We start from the raw sequence: 18,483 nt of genomic DNA, 5'->3' as shown, positions 1-18,483 counted from the left end.
CAACCAGTACAAGTAGTGTGCTTGCATCAGCCATGAGGAACTGGTTTACCACTGCATATCCACATTAGAACTGTCCTTAACAGTTTTGATGGCAAGATATTCTCACTATGTATCTCACTGTTCCTGTCTTGGCTTCCAGAACCAATGCATTCTGGGATTTTTACCAGCTACTGGTGAGCCATAGGACAGCAGCGGTAGCACTAGTTGAAGCATTTCAATTTCTCTGTGTCCATGCTAACACTAAATTAATTCAGACTCAACCAGTTAAGTTTTAATCAGTTATTATGCCTGTTAAAAAAGTAGTCTCTTCTAACCAGTGGATAACAATCATGATTTACAAAATAAAATGTATTTCTTAATTTTAAATTAGGGCTGTCAAGGGATTTTAAAAATTAATCACTATTAATCACACGATTAAAAAAATTAATTGTGATTAATCGCACTGTTAAATAACAATATTTAAATATTTTTGGATGTTTTCTACATATTCAAATACTGGTTTCAATTACAATGCAGAATATAAAGTGTACAGCACTCATTTTAGATTATTCATTACAAATATTTGCACTGTAAAAAAGATAAACAAAAGAAACAGTATTTAAATTCACCTCATACAAGTTCTGCAGCGCAATCTCTATCATGGAAGTTAAATTTACAAATGTAGAACTATAGTGCAGAAGGAGGGTCCGGAAGGACAGGGAGTGATGACAGGGGAGGGAGCAAGCAAAGATTTGTGCAGGAGGAGGGTGACGGAGGTGTCTTGCTGCTGCTTCTGGAAGGGTGGTTTCTGGTACTGGGCTTGCCAGGCTCACCTCCTTTTACTGAGCTAGGTGTTTGCAACAGAGGATGGATTTTACCTCAGGGTCTTGGCATGTGGCAGGGAGGAGAGACTGGTGCTGGGAGGCTGACCGGGGCAATGGGGCACAGCACGGTCAAGATCCCTACTTCTCTGCCAGAGCTGGGATTGGAGCCTCTTCCCACGTTGTACTGGGTTACTGCACCAAGGTCACTATCAAGTCCGGCTCCCCCGCAGCCAATGCCTCCCTCCCTGCCCAGAAGTGTGTGATTAATATGGTTAAAAAATTAACACATTTTGTTTTTAGTCACAGGCATTAACTGCAATTAATTGACAGCCCTAATTTAAATCAATTTTTTTATTTACATGTTACTAGTTCTTTACTTTCTTTCCATTTTATTCATGTTAGATTGCTACATGGATGCTTTGTGCTTGTTTCTTTAATTAGTTTCCTAATTAATAACATATGGAGATATATACCTCTCTCAGAACTGGAAGGGACTCTGAAAGGTCACTGAGTCCAGCCCCCTGCCTTCACTAGCAGGACCAAGTACCGATTTTGCCCCAGATCCCTAGAGTGGTCCCCTCAAGGATTGAACTCACAACCCTGGGTTTAGCAGGCCAATGCTCAAACCACTGAGCTATCCCTCCCCCCAAGTACAGGGGGGAGGGGGAGGATCTCTGAACTTTGAAATACTAATTAGTTTCACACTTAAAATGCTCGTCTGTACTAAAAGAGGCAAATCCAGCACCTCATTAAACATTATTTCTATGAGAACAGCACAGACCCCAACACAAAACTGACAAGCAGGTAGCCTGTGCTATAGTGGCAACTCACACCACCTTCTGAAATACTGAACTTCCACAAGTCAAGGGCCTGGTCTACGCTACGCGTTTATATAGAAATTAGCAGCGTTAAACCAATTTAACCCTGCACCCATCCACACAACGAAGCCCTTTATATCGATATAAAGGGCTCTCAAAACCGATTTCTGTACTCCTCCCTGACGAGGGGAGTAGTGCTGAAATCGGTATTGCCATGTCGGATTAGGGTTAGTGTGGCCACAATTCGACAGTATTGGCCTCCGGGCGGTATCCCACAGTGCACCATTGTGACCACTCTGGAAAGCAACCTGAACTTGGATGCACTAGCCAGGTAGACAGGAAAAGCCCCGCGAACTTTTGAATTTCATTTCCTGCTTGCCCAGCGTGGAGCGCTGATCAGCACGGGTGGCCATGCAGTCCCAAATCCAAAAAGAGCTCCAGCATGGACCATACGGGAGATACTGGATCTGATCACCGTATGGGGAGACAAATCTGTTCTATCAGAGCTCCGTTCCAGAAGACGAAATGCCAAAGCGTTTGAAAAAATCTCCAGGCTATGATAGACAGAGGCCACAGCAGGGACTCAACACAATGCTGTGTGACAACCGTAAAGGAAAGCCAAAGAATCAAATGGACGCTCATGGAGGGAGGGAGAGAGGGGGGACTGAGGACTCAAGCTATCCCACAGTTCCTGCAGTCTCCGAAAAGCATTTGCATTCTTGGCTGAGCTCCCAATGCCTGAAAGGTCAAAAACATTGTTGCCAGTGGTTCAGGGAATATGTCGTCAATTTACCTCCCCTTCCCCCCACTCAAAGGGAAAAAAATCGTTTCTTGCCTCTTTTCAATATCACCGTATGTCTACTGGATGCTGCTGGTAAACAGCAGCATCCTCTCCCCTCCCCGGTGGCAGACGGTACGGTACAAAATGACTGATAGCCGTCCTCGTCATCATCCTGTGAGTGCTCCTGGATTGCCTCGGTGAGGTCGGCTGGGGGCGCCTGGGCAAAAATGGGAATGACTCCTGGTCATTCCCTTCTTTAAGCTTTGTGTCCTGGAGATTCAGTCCTGACAGATGGTGCAATAGGGCTGGTAACCGTCCTCATCATAGCAGCTGGAGGCTGAGCTCCTCTCCCCCCCTCCCCTTTCATGTCTAATGGAGATTCTGGACTATCATAGCAGCAGGGGGCTATGCTCCTCTCCCCCCCACACCCTTTAATGAGTAATGGAGATGTCCTGCCTGGAATATCATAGCAGCTGGAGGCTTCCTCCCCCTCATTTTATCTCACTAAAAAGTCAGTGTTTCTTATTCCTGCATTCTTTATTACTTCATCACACAAATGGGGGGATAACTGCCACGGTAGCCCAGGAGGGGTGTGGGAGGAGGGAAGCAACGAGTGGGGTTGTTGCAGAGGCACCCCCTAGAATGGCATGCAGCTCATCATTTCTGCAGGATATCTGGGGCTCTGACCCGGAGCGGCTGTGCTCTCTGGTTCTCTAGCAGACTTGCCCCATATTCTAGGCAGGACCGACTCTATTTTTAGACAAAACAAAGAAGTGAATGACCTGGGAAATCATTCCCATTTTTGACCATGTGCCCCCGGCCGACCACAGCGAGGCCAGCCAGGAGCATCCACGACAGCAGCAGACGGTACAATATGACTGGTAACTGTCTCTGCTACCTTGAAAAGGCAAATGAATGCTGCTGTGTAGCACTGCAGTACCGCGTCTGTCAGCAGCATCCAGTACACATACAGTGACAGTGAAAAAAGGCTAAACAGGCTCCATGGTTATCATGCTATTGCGTCTGCCAGTGCAATCCACAGAAAAAGGGCGCGAAATGATTGTCTGCCATTGCTTTCATGAAGGAAGGATTGAGTGACGACATTTACCCAGAATCACCCGCGACACTGTTTTTGCTCCATCATGCATTGTGATCTCAACCCAGAATTCCAATGGGCGGGGGAGACTGCGGGAACTATAGGATAGCTACTCACAATGCAACGCTCTGGAAATCGACGCTAGCCTCGGTACATGGACGCACACCGCCGAATTAATGTGCTTAGTGTGGCCACATGCACTCGACTTTATACAATCCGTTTTAAAAAACTGGTTTATATAAAATCGGAATAATCCCATAGTGTAGACATACCCAAGAAAACTGAAGCGCTTCTACCAGGCCACACTTGGATTTCTAAAATATCTAGCAGCTTTGCCTAACTAGAGACTCACACACCACTGCACACCCAATGAGTGAGTGAGAGAGAGACAGAGACAGACATAACAAGCTGCTGACTGATAGTGTTGGCAGCAGAAGGGGGTGCCAGAAATTCTGCCTGCCTGCAGCAATTGGGGAGAGGGGGATGGTAGAGAGTGGGGGAGGAGTAACGGGGTGGGGGAGAGTAGCAACAGATATGGGTGGGGGGCACTTCAGACATCATCCAGCCCTTTCATTCGGAGCCACTGTGCCCTTTAGCCTCCATTCAGTTACTCATATGCACATTGGAGCCTAACTTTACACTCCTATTGTAGAAAACCTTGGCGCGCGCGCGCGCGTGTGTGTGTGTGTGTAAAAAAAGTTCAGTTTGTTATTGTTATTTAGACTTTCAATGCTTTTCATTGTTAACATTTTTGAAACTAGAAAACAAAAATTTGTTTAATGTTATGCCACTCAGGTAAAAAGTTTATATACATGCTTAACTTTAAGGACATAGGCTATGAGACTAGTCATGCAAATAAATTTACATACATGCTTACGGGCTTGTCTACACATGGAGTTATTCCTGAATAAACTCCATACGTGGACATTCTTATTTCAGATTAAGGCCACCTTTTTTCCAAATTAATTTACCCCACCACCATGGAAGTGGATTAATCTAAATCAGAAAAAGGTACTATTATTCACCTTTATTTGATTTGTACCTTCTTACAACAGTCACTTTGCCCGTCACTGAGTTGACATATCTTGTAGATGTACATGTATGCCTAGTCTTCACTAGAAAAAATAATCCAGTTAAAGCCATTACAAGGTTTAGAGAACACTTTGCTCATGCATACCATTGGCTGGGCCCTCAGGTGGAAGGGGCGGGGCTAGAGGTCAGCATCCTCCAGCCAGCCTGCCCTTCCAGGGCGCCTTGTCCGCGCTGCCTGGGGTTCCTGTGGCGATTTAAAGGGCCCAAGGCTCTGGACACCACTGCTGCGTTAGCAGTGTCCGGAGCCCCAGGCACTTTTAAATCACCGGCCCCGGGGCAGCTACTCCCTTTGCCCCCCTCCCCGCCCGTGGGGGGGCAAAATGGGCAGGGACCTTAAAGCGCTGCAGGGTCCTTTGCCACAGGTCTGTACTATATTGTATTATGTAGTGCTGTTGTAGCCTTGTTGGTCGCAGGATATTGGAGACACAAGATAGGTGAGGTAATATCTTTTATTGGACCAACTTCTGTTGATGCAAGAGATAAGCTTTTGATTTTACACAGAGCTCTTCTTCAGGTTTGACTTCTGTTCTCTGTCTATTGGTATATCACTAAATTTATGTAGCCCCTTTTCTCTCCAGGGGAATAACTCCAATAACCAAATCAATAAGATAAGATATAAATAATTGATTTAAATCACTTGATTTTTAAACAAATCACTGATTTAAATCAGGTTGAGGCTTTATAAAATTAATTTGAAAATGTGTAATTTTAAATTAAAACTTATAAATGTTGGGTTGTGTATGTCAATGCCCCTACTGGTAGGATATCTTATATGAAATTTACTGCACTGTTAAAAACAAAAACAAAAAAACCACAAAAATTGTAACATTTATGACCCTAATCTCGCAAACATTAATTTGTAGAGAAACCTTTAAAGTTATTCTAAATATGGGAGTGTATGACTTTAAAGCAGAATAGGTACACCTCTACCCTGACAGAACATGAATTCGGATATAACGCAGTAAAGCAGCGCTCCCAGAGGGGGCGGGGGGGTGGGGGGGCGGCGCTGTGCGCTCCAGCGGGTCATAGCAAGTTTGATATAATGCAGTTTCACCTATAATGCGGTAAGATTTTTTGGCTCTCAAGGACAGCGTTATATCAGGGTAGAGGTGTACTTTGGAATAACTCTAATGTAAACCAGGCATACATGTTCACTGGCAAGTTCTGTCACCTCAGTGACAGCACCAAAATGACTGTTATAAAGAAAATACAATACAAAAAAAAAAGTCCAGAAAATATTACCAATGGGTAGCTGGCCACTTAACAAAATGACAATCCCAAGGAAACTAGTAAAAAATCATAGTCTTCACTACCTTTTATGGCATGTGATCTGTAACATATGTAGAGAGTGACACTGTAGTCAAACATAATTTGGGTCAATAAAGAGGAACACATGTTATAACTGGAGAAGTATCATATGCAAATTGGAGCATGAGAAAAATCACTCCCTTTCTTCAGAGAAGGTTTAAACTTCAGAGCTTCCCCCAACACATTATATCTAGAAATCAACCTACATTGTTATGAAAAACAGTATATTATTAATCTTTGTACTCTAATGTCCCCCATTAATTGAAAAATCTTTACCATGTGAACTGATTACATAGTTTTACTTAAGAGTTTATTCACTAGCAATTATTTTAACTCCAGAGTTAGTTGAATTAAAAAAATACCACTGAAATGTAAGACATTAGTCAGAGCTTCCAGAGGACACTCAAAGTTCCTTTTCACCTCACAGTATACCTAAAGTGAGAAAAGCTAGCTGGTCTTGGTAGCACTTTTCTTGAGACTATATGACCAACTTTGTGGTGTTGATTTTTGTGGGTTATAAAACTAAAAAACTTTGTCTACACTGAAACATTTTTACAGATCATCATCATCATCAACTGCACCGCTATGAAGAACAGCTTAAGTTTTAACTGAGGTCAGAGAAAACACGCAGTTCCAGAAAGGGCGATTGGGACTTGGTCAAAGATAATCTTTTGAAACAGTATTGAAAACTCCCACTGATTTCAAATGACTAGAATATCCCTTTCCCCTCCCTCCAAACCACACATACACAGTTTATTCCACTGCCAGAAGGATGAAAAATAACTGTGTCAAATGGTAAATTGCAGCATGTGAAATGAAAACCTTAAGCCATGCCCCAATGTTCACACAATTGGCTAGCAAGATCTCTACACATTTTAAGTTATGCTGGCTCTCTAAGTAAAAATCCTCAAGTTTAAAAAAAAAACAAAACAGACTTTGTCCCCATGTATAAACTACCAATAATGTTAATATTCATAAAAATGAGGTTTGGCAGTGATAGTGGCAGTTACTCCACCCATTTATTTTCCCACCATCTCCACCACTGCGGTGACACTCCCTACAAGAGCATGCCATTCCCCAGATTGTCTTCCCCAAAGCTGTGTTGACCAATGGCCAACAACACTACAAAGAGCGTCATTCAAAAGTTCTTAATGGCCTGAAAAACTAGAGCAATTGGGGGTAGGGATGATTTGTTTTGAGAACTGTGGTTTAAAAACTCAAAAATCCTATTACAATTTAACTTCTATTAAATGGGAAGTCATGGTGAAACAGCTAAATAAAATTAAATTGCTTTAACTGTTCACAAACATTCAATTTAGTCCTTTACTACCTTTTATATGTATATAAAAACAAACACCTTTCACTACCTAATTCAGCCTGATCAGAAAGCCAGAATGGTCAATATCACTTTTCTGTTCAAGGTATTAACAAAAAGGTTCACAACACTGCCAGAGAAATTTAAAAAAAAAAAAAAAAAAAAGTTTTGCTAAAATCAGAAATTTGTTGTATGTGCCACTTTATATTTGATGGATTTATTAATGTTACGAAAAGGGTCATTATGCATTAAACTCATTGTTTTCATTAAGCCCTATGTAATTGCCAAGACATTTCTTTTTAAATTGCAAACATTTACAGATTATTTAATTTGGAGTAAGAAACAGCTGTGTATAAAAAAAAAAATCACAGGCTGGGATTCCAAGGAGAAGAGAATGCTTTGTTTTTCAAGTTCTAGATTTTACTGTTAGGCTGCTGTTCTTAGTCCTCTTCACTGCTGGTTCCACACACCAGCTGATGGACACAAATATAAAACTCCCAGACAGCACACCGGTACTTCTATCTATGCAGTAATAAATTAATAAATGCTACTGAAACAGAAAGGAGAGATAGTTTTCATACTTTCTATATTCCCATCCCTTGCTGATGCCACTCATCCTTAATGCTCAGGAGAAAGTTTTGACATATGATCAATGGCATCTCTTCAGATTTTAAAGAATAAAATTACTGCTAGCATTTTTTCAGGTTAAGACTGATCAAATCTCTGCAAAATATTAAATAAATCACCATGAAACATGTCCTTTATTTCACAACTTAGTTACTAGTATATCAATAAATCTCACCAGGAACAGTTTTATTGGAGAGTCAGAAGAGAGAATATTCCTTTATATTTAAAACTCAGTCTTTGAAAGGGTTTGTGTCTTGAACTTTTACTGACAAGAACTGTAGTAAGATCTGAAAATGTTTTCTTGCCTTTCAATTACATGAAGATTTAAAGTAAAAATTGAACGATTGTGATCAGAGAATAAACTATTCATTAGGCCCTGAGGAGTCAGACTTTCGGAAAGGTTATGGAAAGCACTTTTGCCCATCTATAGTGGACTTGTCCTGATATTATTTATTTTTGGTCTAGTGGACCACCCCCCCCCCAAAAAGTGTATCTTTGGCTCCTTCAAATTTTTCTTTTTACAGTTCTACTCTCATGTAAATCTTGTGAGAAATAATCTACGTACTCATCCAATTCTAGCCACCAAGAATGTTACTGTGCATACTTGGACAATATGCATGCCTTTTGCAAAGCCCAAATGGTTTGCTAAAGTTTGGTTTCCATTCGTTTGGACAAAATTTCCCTTCTGCTGCAAAACTAATTGCTAAATGTGATTGCCGCATGGACACCATCTTTGACTAGGTCAACAGAAACCACACTAACCTTGACAAGCCAAAAAAGCTTCCCAATTCTGTTTTTATACAAATTTCATTCCTGATGTTCTGCATACGAATTCTAACTATTTTTATAAAGAAAACACTAGTGCAACCAACTGCTGGCAAACCTATCCCAAACATATTTGCCTTATTTTTCCCCCCTTCTTGTTTTTGGGTGGGCATTATATTTGCTTCCTTCAGTATTTTTATTGTTTGGAGGATTGTAGATAACTGGTGTATTAAGTTTATTATTTGAGTGTCAGAGTTTAAAAACTTTCAAAGCAATTGGTGGGCAGGGAGGTGAACTCCATCTTCTTTTTGCTGTTTACAACTGTGTCCATTTATTCAAAACCTGTTGATGTGTGTGCGTGGAATGTGGAGAAAGTACTTTTATTATCATATCTTGTCCATAAGCCTCTCAAAATTACATGGGTGAAAGAACTTAGATAAAATTGTAATAAAATGTTTTCATTAAGTTTAGTAATTAAATACGACAGCACATTTTACTATATAGAATCCTATACTTGCAAACCAAACTATGCCACCAAATAAAGTAAAAATGAGATTGCTTCTCTTTAAATTGTAGTATGGCTATAAGAACAAATTCAAAATCTGCAGCCAAAGCATCCAATATTCTACCCAACAATACCCCCAAACATCTAAAACTGAGAAAGGTGCGGAAGAGACCCTTTTATAAAAGCACCCACTCTGTCGGTCTTCTTAATATTGCAGATACAGAGGAACGTTCTTGCTCAGATAAAAAACACACACTTTTTTTTTTTTTAATTTGTAAGCTACTCTGCTTAATAGACCCTATTCAATTTTTAAGAAAATGAATGTTGGGTTAAGCAGGCCACTAGGTTATTGCACTAGTCTTTCACTTCTGGAGACCATCAGATTTTAGAAATAACATCACAACCAACCATTCATTTCGTGGACTCATCCTGAATTTCAATGGACATTCATCTACATGACAAAACTACCACTGAATTTAGCATGCTTGATGGCCACCGTTTAGGAGAGGACCTCAAAGGGAATAAACACAGAGTCCTGCAAGTTATGATTAAGGTACACTACCAGACCTTGAGATGGAAGTTAAGAAGAAGAAAGCTTGTACTATGCCTAGCCTTAGCCAGTTCTACTGCATCACTGTTTTTATTACAACAGAATTTCCCAACAGCACAAGGGTCACATGTTTCCAATAAATGTATTTTCTAATTGAGTGCTGAAACCTCTCTCTCAACATTATTATTTTGGTTTTTATCACTTATTACAATGTTAACACTATATGGTAACACAAATGCTGAGTAACTTTTTTTTTTGTCTTTGCTCAGCCCACAGCAGCATTGCAGTATATTACAGCTCCATAGGTAGGTGTTGGCTTTACAAACAGACCATCTGTTTTCACATGTTAATCAGAACCAAATGAATTATCATCCTCTGCACTGCTACTAGAACAAGAATAGTTTCTTCTCACATATTTGCTTGCACATCTGATGTTTTTAAACAGAGACAGATAGTTTGTTGTCTTAACAGCAAGCCACCTCACACATACACAAAAATAAATCAGCAATATTGCAGATTATTATTTTCACATCTCACAGTAAGTGCAAGAAAAACAAGACCACCATCTGGTATGCAAACTGGCTTAGGACAGTACCATATTTAAAGGTCACAGCATAACTGGGAATATTCAGATCTCTAATAAGCACACTGAATTTCAGTAACTAATGACCAAGACATGCCAAAGAATAAAAAACAAAAAAAAACCACCAAAGACTTACCCTCTTGCAGGATCTAAGGCTATTGCTCTGGGCTGATCCAATTCTTGCCAAAATAAAACTTTTCTCAAAGATCCATCTAAATTGGAAACTTCAATCCGATTTGTTTCAGAATCCGTCCAGTATAGTTTCTCTCCCAGCCAATCACACGCCAAACCGTCAGGTGACAAAAGCCCAGAAATGACCACATTCTGTACACTCCCAGTTTTGTTAAATTCTGTTCGCTTAATGGCTTCTTCGCTTACATCACTCCAGTATATCAACCCCCGGAAAAACACAAAGTCCACTGCGGCTGCATCTTCCAAACCACCCACTACAACTGTAGCGTTTTCTTTCCCATTTGCAGCATCCACCAATCGCAGATCACGTCGGTTTGCATACAGCAGCAGCGGTGCAGCTTTAGGTGGGGGGGGAAAAATGACACACATTAATGTAAGTCAGGCTATTACAATTTAAGGCATTAGTAGTTTCACAGACATGGTATAAAAGGGCTAATTCAATGACTCCAGAAAAGGCAGCCTTTGGAAGTTAACTAGATAACCTGAAGTCAGAGTTTCAAATCTCAGCAAGATCCTCTCAGCTCTTTCAAAGGAGATAAATTACTAACATGCCGCTCACTATCCTACAGTGTGTGTAGTTCAGATAAGATGTTCAAAAAAGAAAACAGGTCTCAATACATTCACTGAAGACCACATGGACACCTTTTCCTAGGAGAGCAGTGTTCAAATAGTATCTGAAGGGGAAACTGAGGCCAATGTGATGTGCACCATTTGCTTACCTGCTGCTGCCCTCCAATCTAAAGTAGGCTCCTTTTTAACAGTGTTGCACATACACACTCTGAAGCAGCTTGGAATGAAAGACATTATATAAAATGTTAATTAGTATTAAAGCGAGAGGAAAAAGCAGAGCTACAAAAACTGTGTGAAGTCTTCTTTCAAATTGAGGCCCACCGTGCTGTGTTTAGTTATCTGATCTAATGTCTTTTTTTTTTTTTTTTTGCATGCCTAGGTTGCCTACCACACACTTGTTTCTGCACAATTCGTATAAAACTTTCATATGTAACCCACGAATAAAACTATTGAAAGGCAGTAACCAAGAGATATTTTAATTGTAACATATCCATTTAATTATACTCAACCACCAGTATCGCACAGCATCATGAACATTCCAGCATCATTTGTACTGCAATGGAAGTTAGTAAGAAAAGGTTTTTAAAACAGAGAAACACCACAAAAGAAATCTCCTTTTAAACTGCTATCACAAAATGCAATTAGCCTTCTCTACGGTTGCTCAGGTACTACTGTGATGAGAGCACATAAAATATTTAGCTAGACACTGAGGTTGGCCCTCTAAACATATTCATATATATGCCATTATAACATTGCTATCAACTTACCTATAGCTATAAGTTTCCCCTACAGGCTAAAGAAACCTGTTAGGTCACCAGAGAGAGGCCTGCATTTATGGAGTCAAAAATTGCACATGGTTTGATGATGGCCATTGTGTCTGTATAGGTCTGCAGATTCTTACAAAGATATCACTTTTGTTTCCAGAAAAGTAACAGTTCCTATATAAAAGGCTTACACTGAGACTAGAAATCCATGTGCCTGTTAAATCGACCTACACTTTAAAATGTCACCTCAGAAGTTCAGCTTTCTCAAGACTATTCATTGCATGTGTACTATGCCATGTCCTTCAGAAACTAATATGGGGAGAGAGGGAGGGGACAGAAAAGAAAATAAATTTTTAAATCAGTGTCCGGGACCATATTTAAGTGTTCCCAAAAAAAATCTAATCAAATTTAAACAGTTAATTTTGCTTAGGTTCATTTTACAAACACTGCATAAAAATTTCCCTCACACCCAGTCATTTAGATCTCCGCATAACATTGAGTGTTTTTTCTAACAAAGTCAGATTTCAAACTTAACATCTTTATCTACCCACATTATTGATTTACAGCAAAATATTTAGTGCAGGCATAGTACTTCTATGGGAGTAGGAGGCGGCATTTTTACAGAATGAGGGGGAACCCCATTTTAAGTAACAAATTTGTTACTTTATCTTTCTACCGTCCTTCCTCTCCCCCACAAAAAAGCCTAAAAAATTAATTTTAATGATTTAAAAGAGGTTTTCCCAAACTTTAGGTCTAAAGTTGCTTGGGCAGGTCACAAGAAATCACATACAAAAAAACATTTTCCAAAAAAGTTATTCAGTACTCTGTAAGATTACCATACCACCGTAAACTGAGAAATTCAGCTAGTGGTACAGTGCAGTATATAAGTGCATACAGCAGACTGACAGAACCGTTTCTAATAAGACAATATGCACCGCATTTGAATAAGGCAAATCCAGGCACAAACAAGTACAAGTTCCATTATTATGTACAACACGAAGTGAGAGTACCCAGGCACACAGCATGCACTGAACTGGAACACCAGGCATGTCAAGGGTAATCATGAAGGCACTGCTGAGTCTAACACAACTGTATTGCATAGGTTTTCATTCTTTGGGGGAGCTCAGCTCTGGCTGAGGAATGATTCTGAAATATGTCCTCTTCGCAAAGTCATACAAGTTATTCGAATTATGCTTCAGAATGAAATTTGATTACAAGCATGACACACAGTTTTACATAGACTGATTCAAAACCACAACTTGTAGTGCGTTCTGTAGGGCTGGCTGGTGAGAGTATTAAATCTTCCAAGTTGCTGTGACATTTAGAAAACAGGCATCCATCAGTGAACAATAAATCTGAGGATTTTTTGTTTCCCCTGAGAAAACTTGAAACTTTGAATAAGTCAACAAAACCTGATCACTCAAACTGGCAGCATCAATAGGAAATGCTCTTTAAGCATCTTATTGGGTATCCATTTAAATTAGAAAGCAGTAGAAAGGGAAAACTTGCAAAAAAAATTCATCTTTCCCTGTGTAACTGACATGGGGTTTGGTTGGTTGATTCTTTTAGGGACATAGGATCTGAAGAAGCTATCATACTGAAAAGCATGCCTTTGTTCAAACAACACTCTTCTGTGCTTTATTAGAGACATGGCGGAAGATGTCCAAGAGGAACTGCTTTCAGAATGCAGAAATAGCAGCAACTACTTAGCAATTCAACTTGATGAGTCAGCCGGCATACGTGCGTGCATGCATGTTTTGATTATTTGCAAATTAATTTCTGATAGCTAAAGCAAGCTTTCAATAGAACTAATGCACAAAAACAATGTTTGTGATAGTACCACAAGTTTTGCAATCTGGAGCCATTCAATGATTGGTAAGAATAGTGGTCCGATCACATCAACGCAAATCATTACACCTACCACCTTATGGCTTCACTGTTTCCTACACAAGCTTTCTGCCAGCAAGGAAGTAACTGAAAACTCACACCTAATCCTTCATGAAGCTGTAAAAGCAATGCATTTAATTAAAGGCCCACCAATGAATTTGTGCTTCTGTACACTGCTCAGTGATGATATGGGTTTCCCTTACCATTAACTCCTCTTTCATACCGACATGAAGCGGAAAAATGCTTACAAGGCTTGAATCATGAACAAAACTGCAAGTTTCCCTCAATTTTTAGCTCTCTCCCTTTGCAGACACTTTCAATGACTTATCCTGGCATGCTTAGCCTAAATGCTAAGGGTGGACACATTAGAAAAACTTTACAGTTTGTCTTCACACGTGCAAAGAAGAAACCAAGTCGTTTCCTCTTCTTTCAGATTTTGAAGGACACTGTCAGGAGCTATAAATTCAGAAGTTAGCATGTGCAACCCAGGTGTTCAGCTATTCTCCTAATGACGCCCAGAAGAGAAAGATGTCATTGACTTGACAGCATAGATTGGACCACTGCAAGGCAAACTGAGAGGGACAAGACTGCAACTAACTTTTGCTGAAAGAGAAAATACAGAGCTTGTCATCCTCACTTCTCTGCAACTCAGCATTCTCTTCAATAGTAATGAAAAAAAAGCATCAATCACCCAATGACCCAAAGTTACTTCATTTCAGTATACTTCCCAGTTAAAAGGTGCACTAAGTTTGCCAGCTCATCCACCACACTGAATGCTGCGAATTTAAAGGTTGGACTTCCTTTGCTACTGAAATTCATTTTCACAGCATCACAATTCTTAGTTTTTGTACAGTTACATATGTTCTGTGCAACACAAGAGAACCATCTTTGACCACTTGCTGAAGCACACACCAGAGATTGGTATGTAGATTAACAAATCACTGCCAAAACAAAATGTACAAGTTTAAAATTGGCTTTCAGTAAACCAAAACTGTAAATTACCAATCCAAAGATTACATTTCAATGCCTCAAAAGCATTGTTTGCTATGGCGTTAACTTAGGGAATGGAATTTCTACTCTAAATGAACAGATACAGGTTTTGGAAGTGGGAAGGGAGGAATCTACTTTAGCAATTATGATTACTAGCAGCTTTATTTTTTTAAGTTATTGATCAAGTAATGTAACGCAGGTCCAACTGTATTTCCAGTGCACACATACAAATCAGTTTACACATCATGTGACGAAATATGTAAAAAAAAATTACAAATAAGCAATAATCATATAAAAACAATTTTGTAAAACACGCAATTCACATCTGTCTCTTTTCAGATTATCACTACAGTTCAAACCCAGTTTTCAGAAGTTTTAAGTATTACATCTATTTATAAGCTTTGCTGTTTTACATGGTATACAGTATGATTATTAAGCCTCAGTTAAGTTGCTGCCTTATTATAACATCACTGATTTTCCACATGGACTTAATAAAGTGGATACAAGGCTTCCCAATTAAACGATGTTCTATTTCTTTATTGAATGTGTTACTTTCTCCATTAAACCATTTTTTAATAAGAAGACTCTTGGATTTCCACAATGAACTAAGAATAATTGTGAGTACAAATTATTTTATTCGTTGTTCTATCTACACAGTGAAAGAAGAGAAGCTGAAATTCAGAATAATCATACGTTTTTGCTACTTTTACTTGCAGTTTCCAGAATTGCCAACGATGGCCAGGATTACAGCAAATACTTTACATTCCCTCTAAGTATTTTGAATCTTTGACAACTGAGGGCAGTTGGGGAAAAAGTTTGTTGCTGGAAAGCAACCAAAGTATAATAAGTAAAGATAATAATACGAAGCAAATCTCTTTCCCCCCACCCACCCCCCCTTTTTGGCAGCAGGCAATGAGGGGGAAGAGGCTGAAGAGGAAAATTGTGTTTCCTTTTATTAATTAACATTTCTATTTGAATCGTGGGAAATATAGTTTGACTAAGTGACAGAATTATTATTAGCAGAATTATTCATGTAGCTAGTTGATTAAGACTGTAGATTTCCCTTCTCTCCTCTCTCAGAGATGATTAATTTTCAAATTTGACACACAGTGCTTACACATGGCCCTCACAAACAGAATTAAAACAATATTATCATTTCTGTTACATTGGTTTCATTGTAATACAAAGTAATTCTATTTGGGTAATATAATCCCATAACAAAAAAACAAACAAAAAACTTTGCAGATGTAGCCATTTTCCATACCCACATATATAAAAGCATTCATTAGTAGCACATCAGAAGCCACTGAATATTCTATCTTTAAAATAAAATAAACTATGTTAAAACTTTGGGGACTTCTCCCAAAATTAATACAGTAAGTTTAACTAAAAGAATGTTAATAACTAAACTACAATTTAAGTGGGATAATCCCAAATGCATATTATTAATCCAGTTGGAAAAAAATGATACAGTATTCACACTCTACCCTTAGATTTGTAGGTTTGACTTCATTTCCAAGTTGCTTAGGGGTCTTGCCAACTGACTTGAAATGCACAGGCTTATATTTTAAACAGTAGCTAATTAATCACCGTAAAAAGAAACGAACAACTTTAGTAAGCAACACACACAAGGACATAATGGCAAGGAGAAAACAATTATGACAAGCTAATTTCTAATGCAAATACCACCATTTTAGTCAAACTGAGCTCTGCCCATTTGGAGCAAATAGCTAATCTTCTCACACTGTGAATTCCTTTCCATAAATATTTATGAACGACAAGAACATTTGGACAGTTAAATTAAGTCTTTATTAGTGTGTTAATTTCCCTGCCAAGTACAAATAGATTTTTCCTATTTAATTTTTAGGGCAGTCATCACCCAGCATTTATAGAATTGTAGATGCAATGCTTTCCCCTCCCAAAACCTGGAAAATTGTGCTTTTACAAAACTATACTGCATCTTCATTTACACTGGCAAATGATTATGCAACTCTGGTTAAACTGCCCAATATGTGGAATAAGTTGTGTAAATACTGGTAGTTATTTAAGAGGAAAATGAATACTCTCTTTTCACCCAAATCAACTATTAGTAATAACCAGGTAAAAAACAGAGACAATCCCAAAAAGGCTTGTCTACAGTTGGCTCAGAAGAATAATAAATAACCATCACATGCCAAAACTGGACCATGCCACACTTGTACAAACCCTTGTGTCCTACACACCACCCGCCATCCAAGGTGCTTGTCTACACCGGCACTTTACAGCACTGCCACTTTCTTGCTCAGGGGTATGAAAAAACACACCCCTGAGCGCAGCAAGTTTCAGCGTTGTAGAATTCCAGTGTAGACAGTGCACCAGCGCTGGTAGCTGCGCCCCTCATGGAGGTGTTTTTTTAAGAAAGCTGGGAGAGGTATGGCAGCGCTTTAACATTGCCAGTGAAGACGTGCCCTAAGTCAATGGCTGGGACAAGTGGCTTAGCTGGGCTTTAGATGAACAAGTGTAGTCTGCCTGATGTAAACAGGAAGCCACCATCAGTGCAGCAGCATTCCTTCATTTCACAGTAAGCACCCTACATCAGGCATCCATGGGGTAAACATCTGTGGTTACAGGAAATCCCTTACCAGTATTTTTACTTGCAGCAATAGCTAGGTGACCACATAGCTAATGTGAAAAATCAGGACGGGGTGGAGGGTAATGGGCACCTATATAAGGCAGAGCCCCGAATATCAGGCCTGTCCCTATAAAATCAGGACATATGGTCACCCTAGCAATAGCTGGGTATTAAAGCATGTCCCTGATGCGCTACCTCATAGAAACGGATGGTAGCATAGAATTTAGCAAGTTATCCACAGTTTACAAGAGCTGTATTTGTGGAATCCCTCAAGCTGGTCCAAGGTCTATGAGGGGCTCCTGCTGGGAACTAGAACTATCAGTCTGTACGGGTGCAGTACACCTCTGTACATGAAGGTATCAAGGCAGTTTGCCAAATTGGGAGTGGTCCTGTACAAGAAGGCCAGGGATAACAGCTGAATTTCTGGTGCCACTCCAAAATCATCTCTCCCATGTATGAGAAACTGGACTCTCTTGGAGAACAACTCACCAGCAAGCCAACCCACATAATTAACATTTGCCAGGAAGCTAATGAGGATGAATATGCTGGGAACAAAGAGGACAGTGTTGAAGCCTGAAGACTGGCTGCCAGAGAAAACGGATGGTGACAGATCAGGAGATGAGTGTCTGTGTCTGTGTCTGTGTCTGTGTCTGTGTCTGTGTCTGTGTCTGTGTCTGTGTCTGTGTCTGTGTCTGTCACACACACACAGAGAGTATGCTATACACTACTTGACTTCAAATCAAGAAGTAAATATAGCAATGAGTGCACTGAGGTGGACTGCTTGAAGCGGGCACATATGGGATGCAATATTACCAGAAGGGTGGAAATACTTGTCAAAAAGGGTGGAAATTTTCTGATTCCCAGAAGCACGCAAGTAGGAACTCAAGCAGAGGAACATTCCTGAGCTGCTATCTTCTAGCTGAAAAATTTGCACAACTGCAACAAAACCCCCAGCCCAATCTGCTATCCCTGAAGTCAGATTGTCACTTCCAGCTAAAACTTAACAAATGAAGAGCAGAGATCACTTACTGGGACGTAGGAGAGGAGGGAAACCAGAAAATTATTAATGTCACTCTGAACAATATTTCTGTAAGATGATGATTACAATAAGTTCTTCAGTTGAATAGTTTTACAGTAACAGGGGGATACAAGTACTGCATCACCTTCATGAACCACTGACAAAGTAAATTACAACTTTAACCAAAAAAAAATAAAAAAAAATAAAA

At 39.6% G+C, this 18,483-nt stretch overlaps 1 protein-coding gene across 2 annotated transcripts in view; it reads right to left on the bottom strand.

The window, feature by feature from the left end:
* LRP6 (LDL receptor related protein 6) overlaps positions 1-18,483 on the bottom strand; it is a 197,169-nt gene that overhangs the window by 174,231 nt on the left and 4,455 nt on the right. Inside the window, exon 2 of one of the 2 annotated variants that reach the window (XM_039545877.1) lies at positions 10,380-10,773. The exons of the other annotated variant lie outside the window; for it this stretch is intronic. Coding sequence (XP_039401811.1) covers positions 10,380-10,773 — 394 coding nt within the window. The remainder of the gene's footprint in view (positions 1-10,379; positions 10,774-18,483) is intronic. 2 annotated transcript variants of the gene reach the window in all.

The sequence above is a fragment of the Mauremys reevesii genome, linkage group 1 (genome assembly GCF_016161935.1).
Source record: "Mauremys reevesii isolate NIE-2019 linkage group 1, ASM1616193v1, whole genome shotgun sequence".
Taxonomy (NCBI): Eukaryota; Metazoa; Chordata; order Testudines; family Geoemydidae; genus Mauremys; species Mauremys reevesii.
The sequence above is the reverse complement of the archived record's forward strand: the minus strand, read 5'-3'. Positions and strand labels throughout refer to the sequence as shown.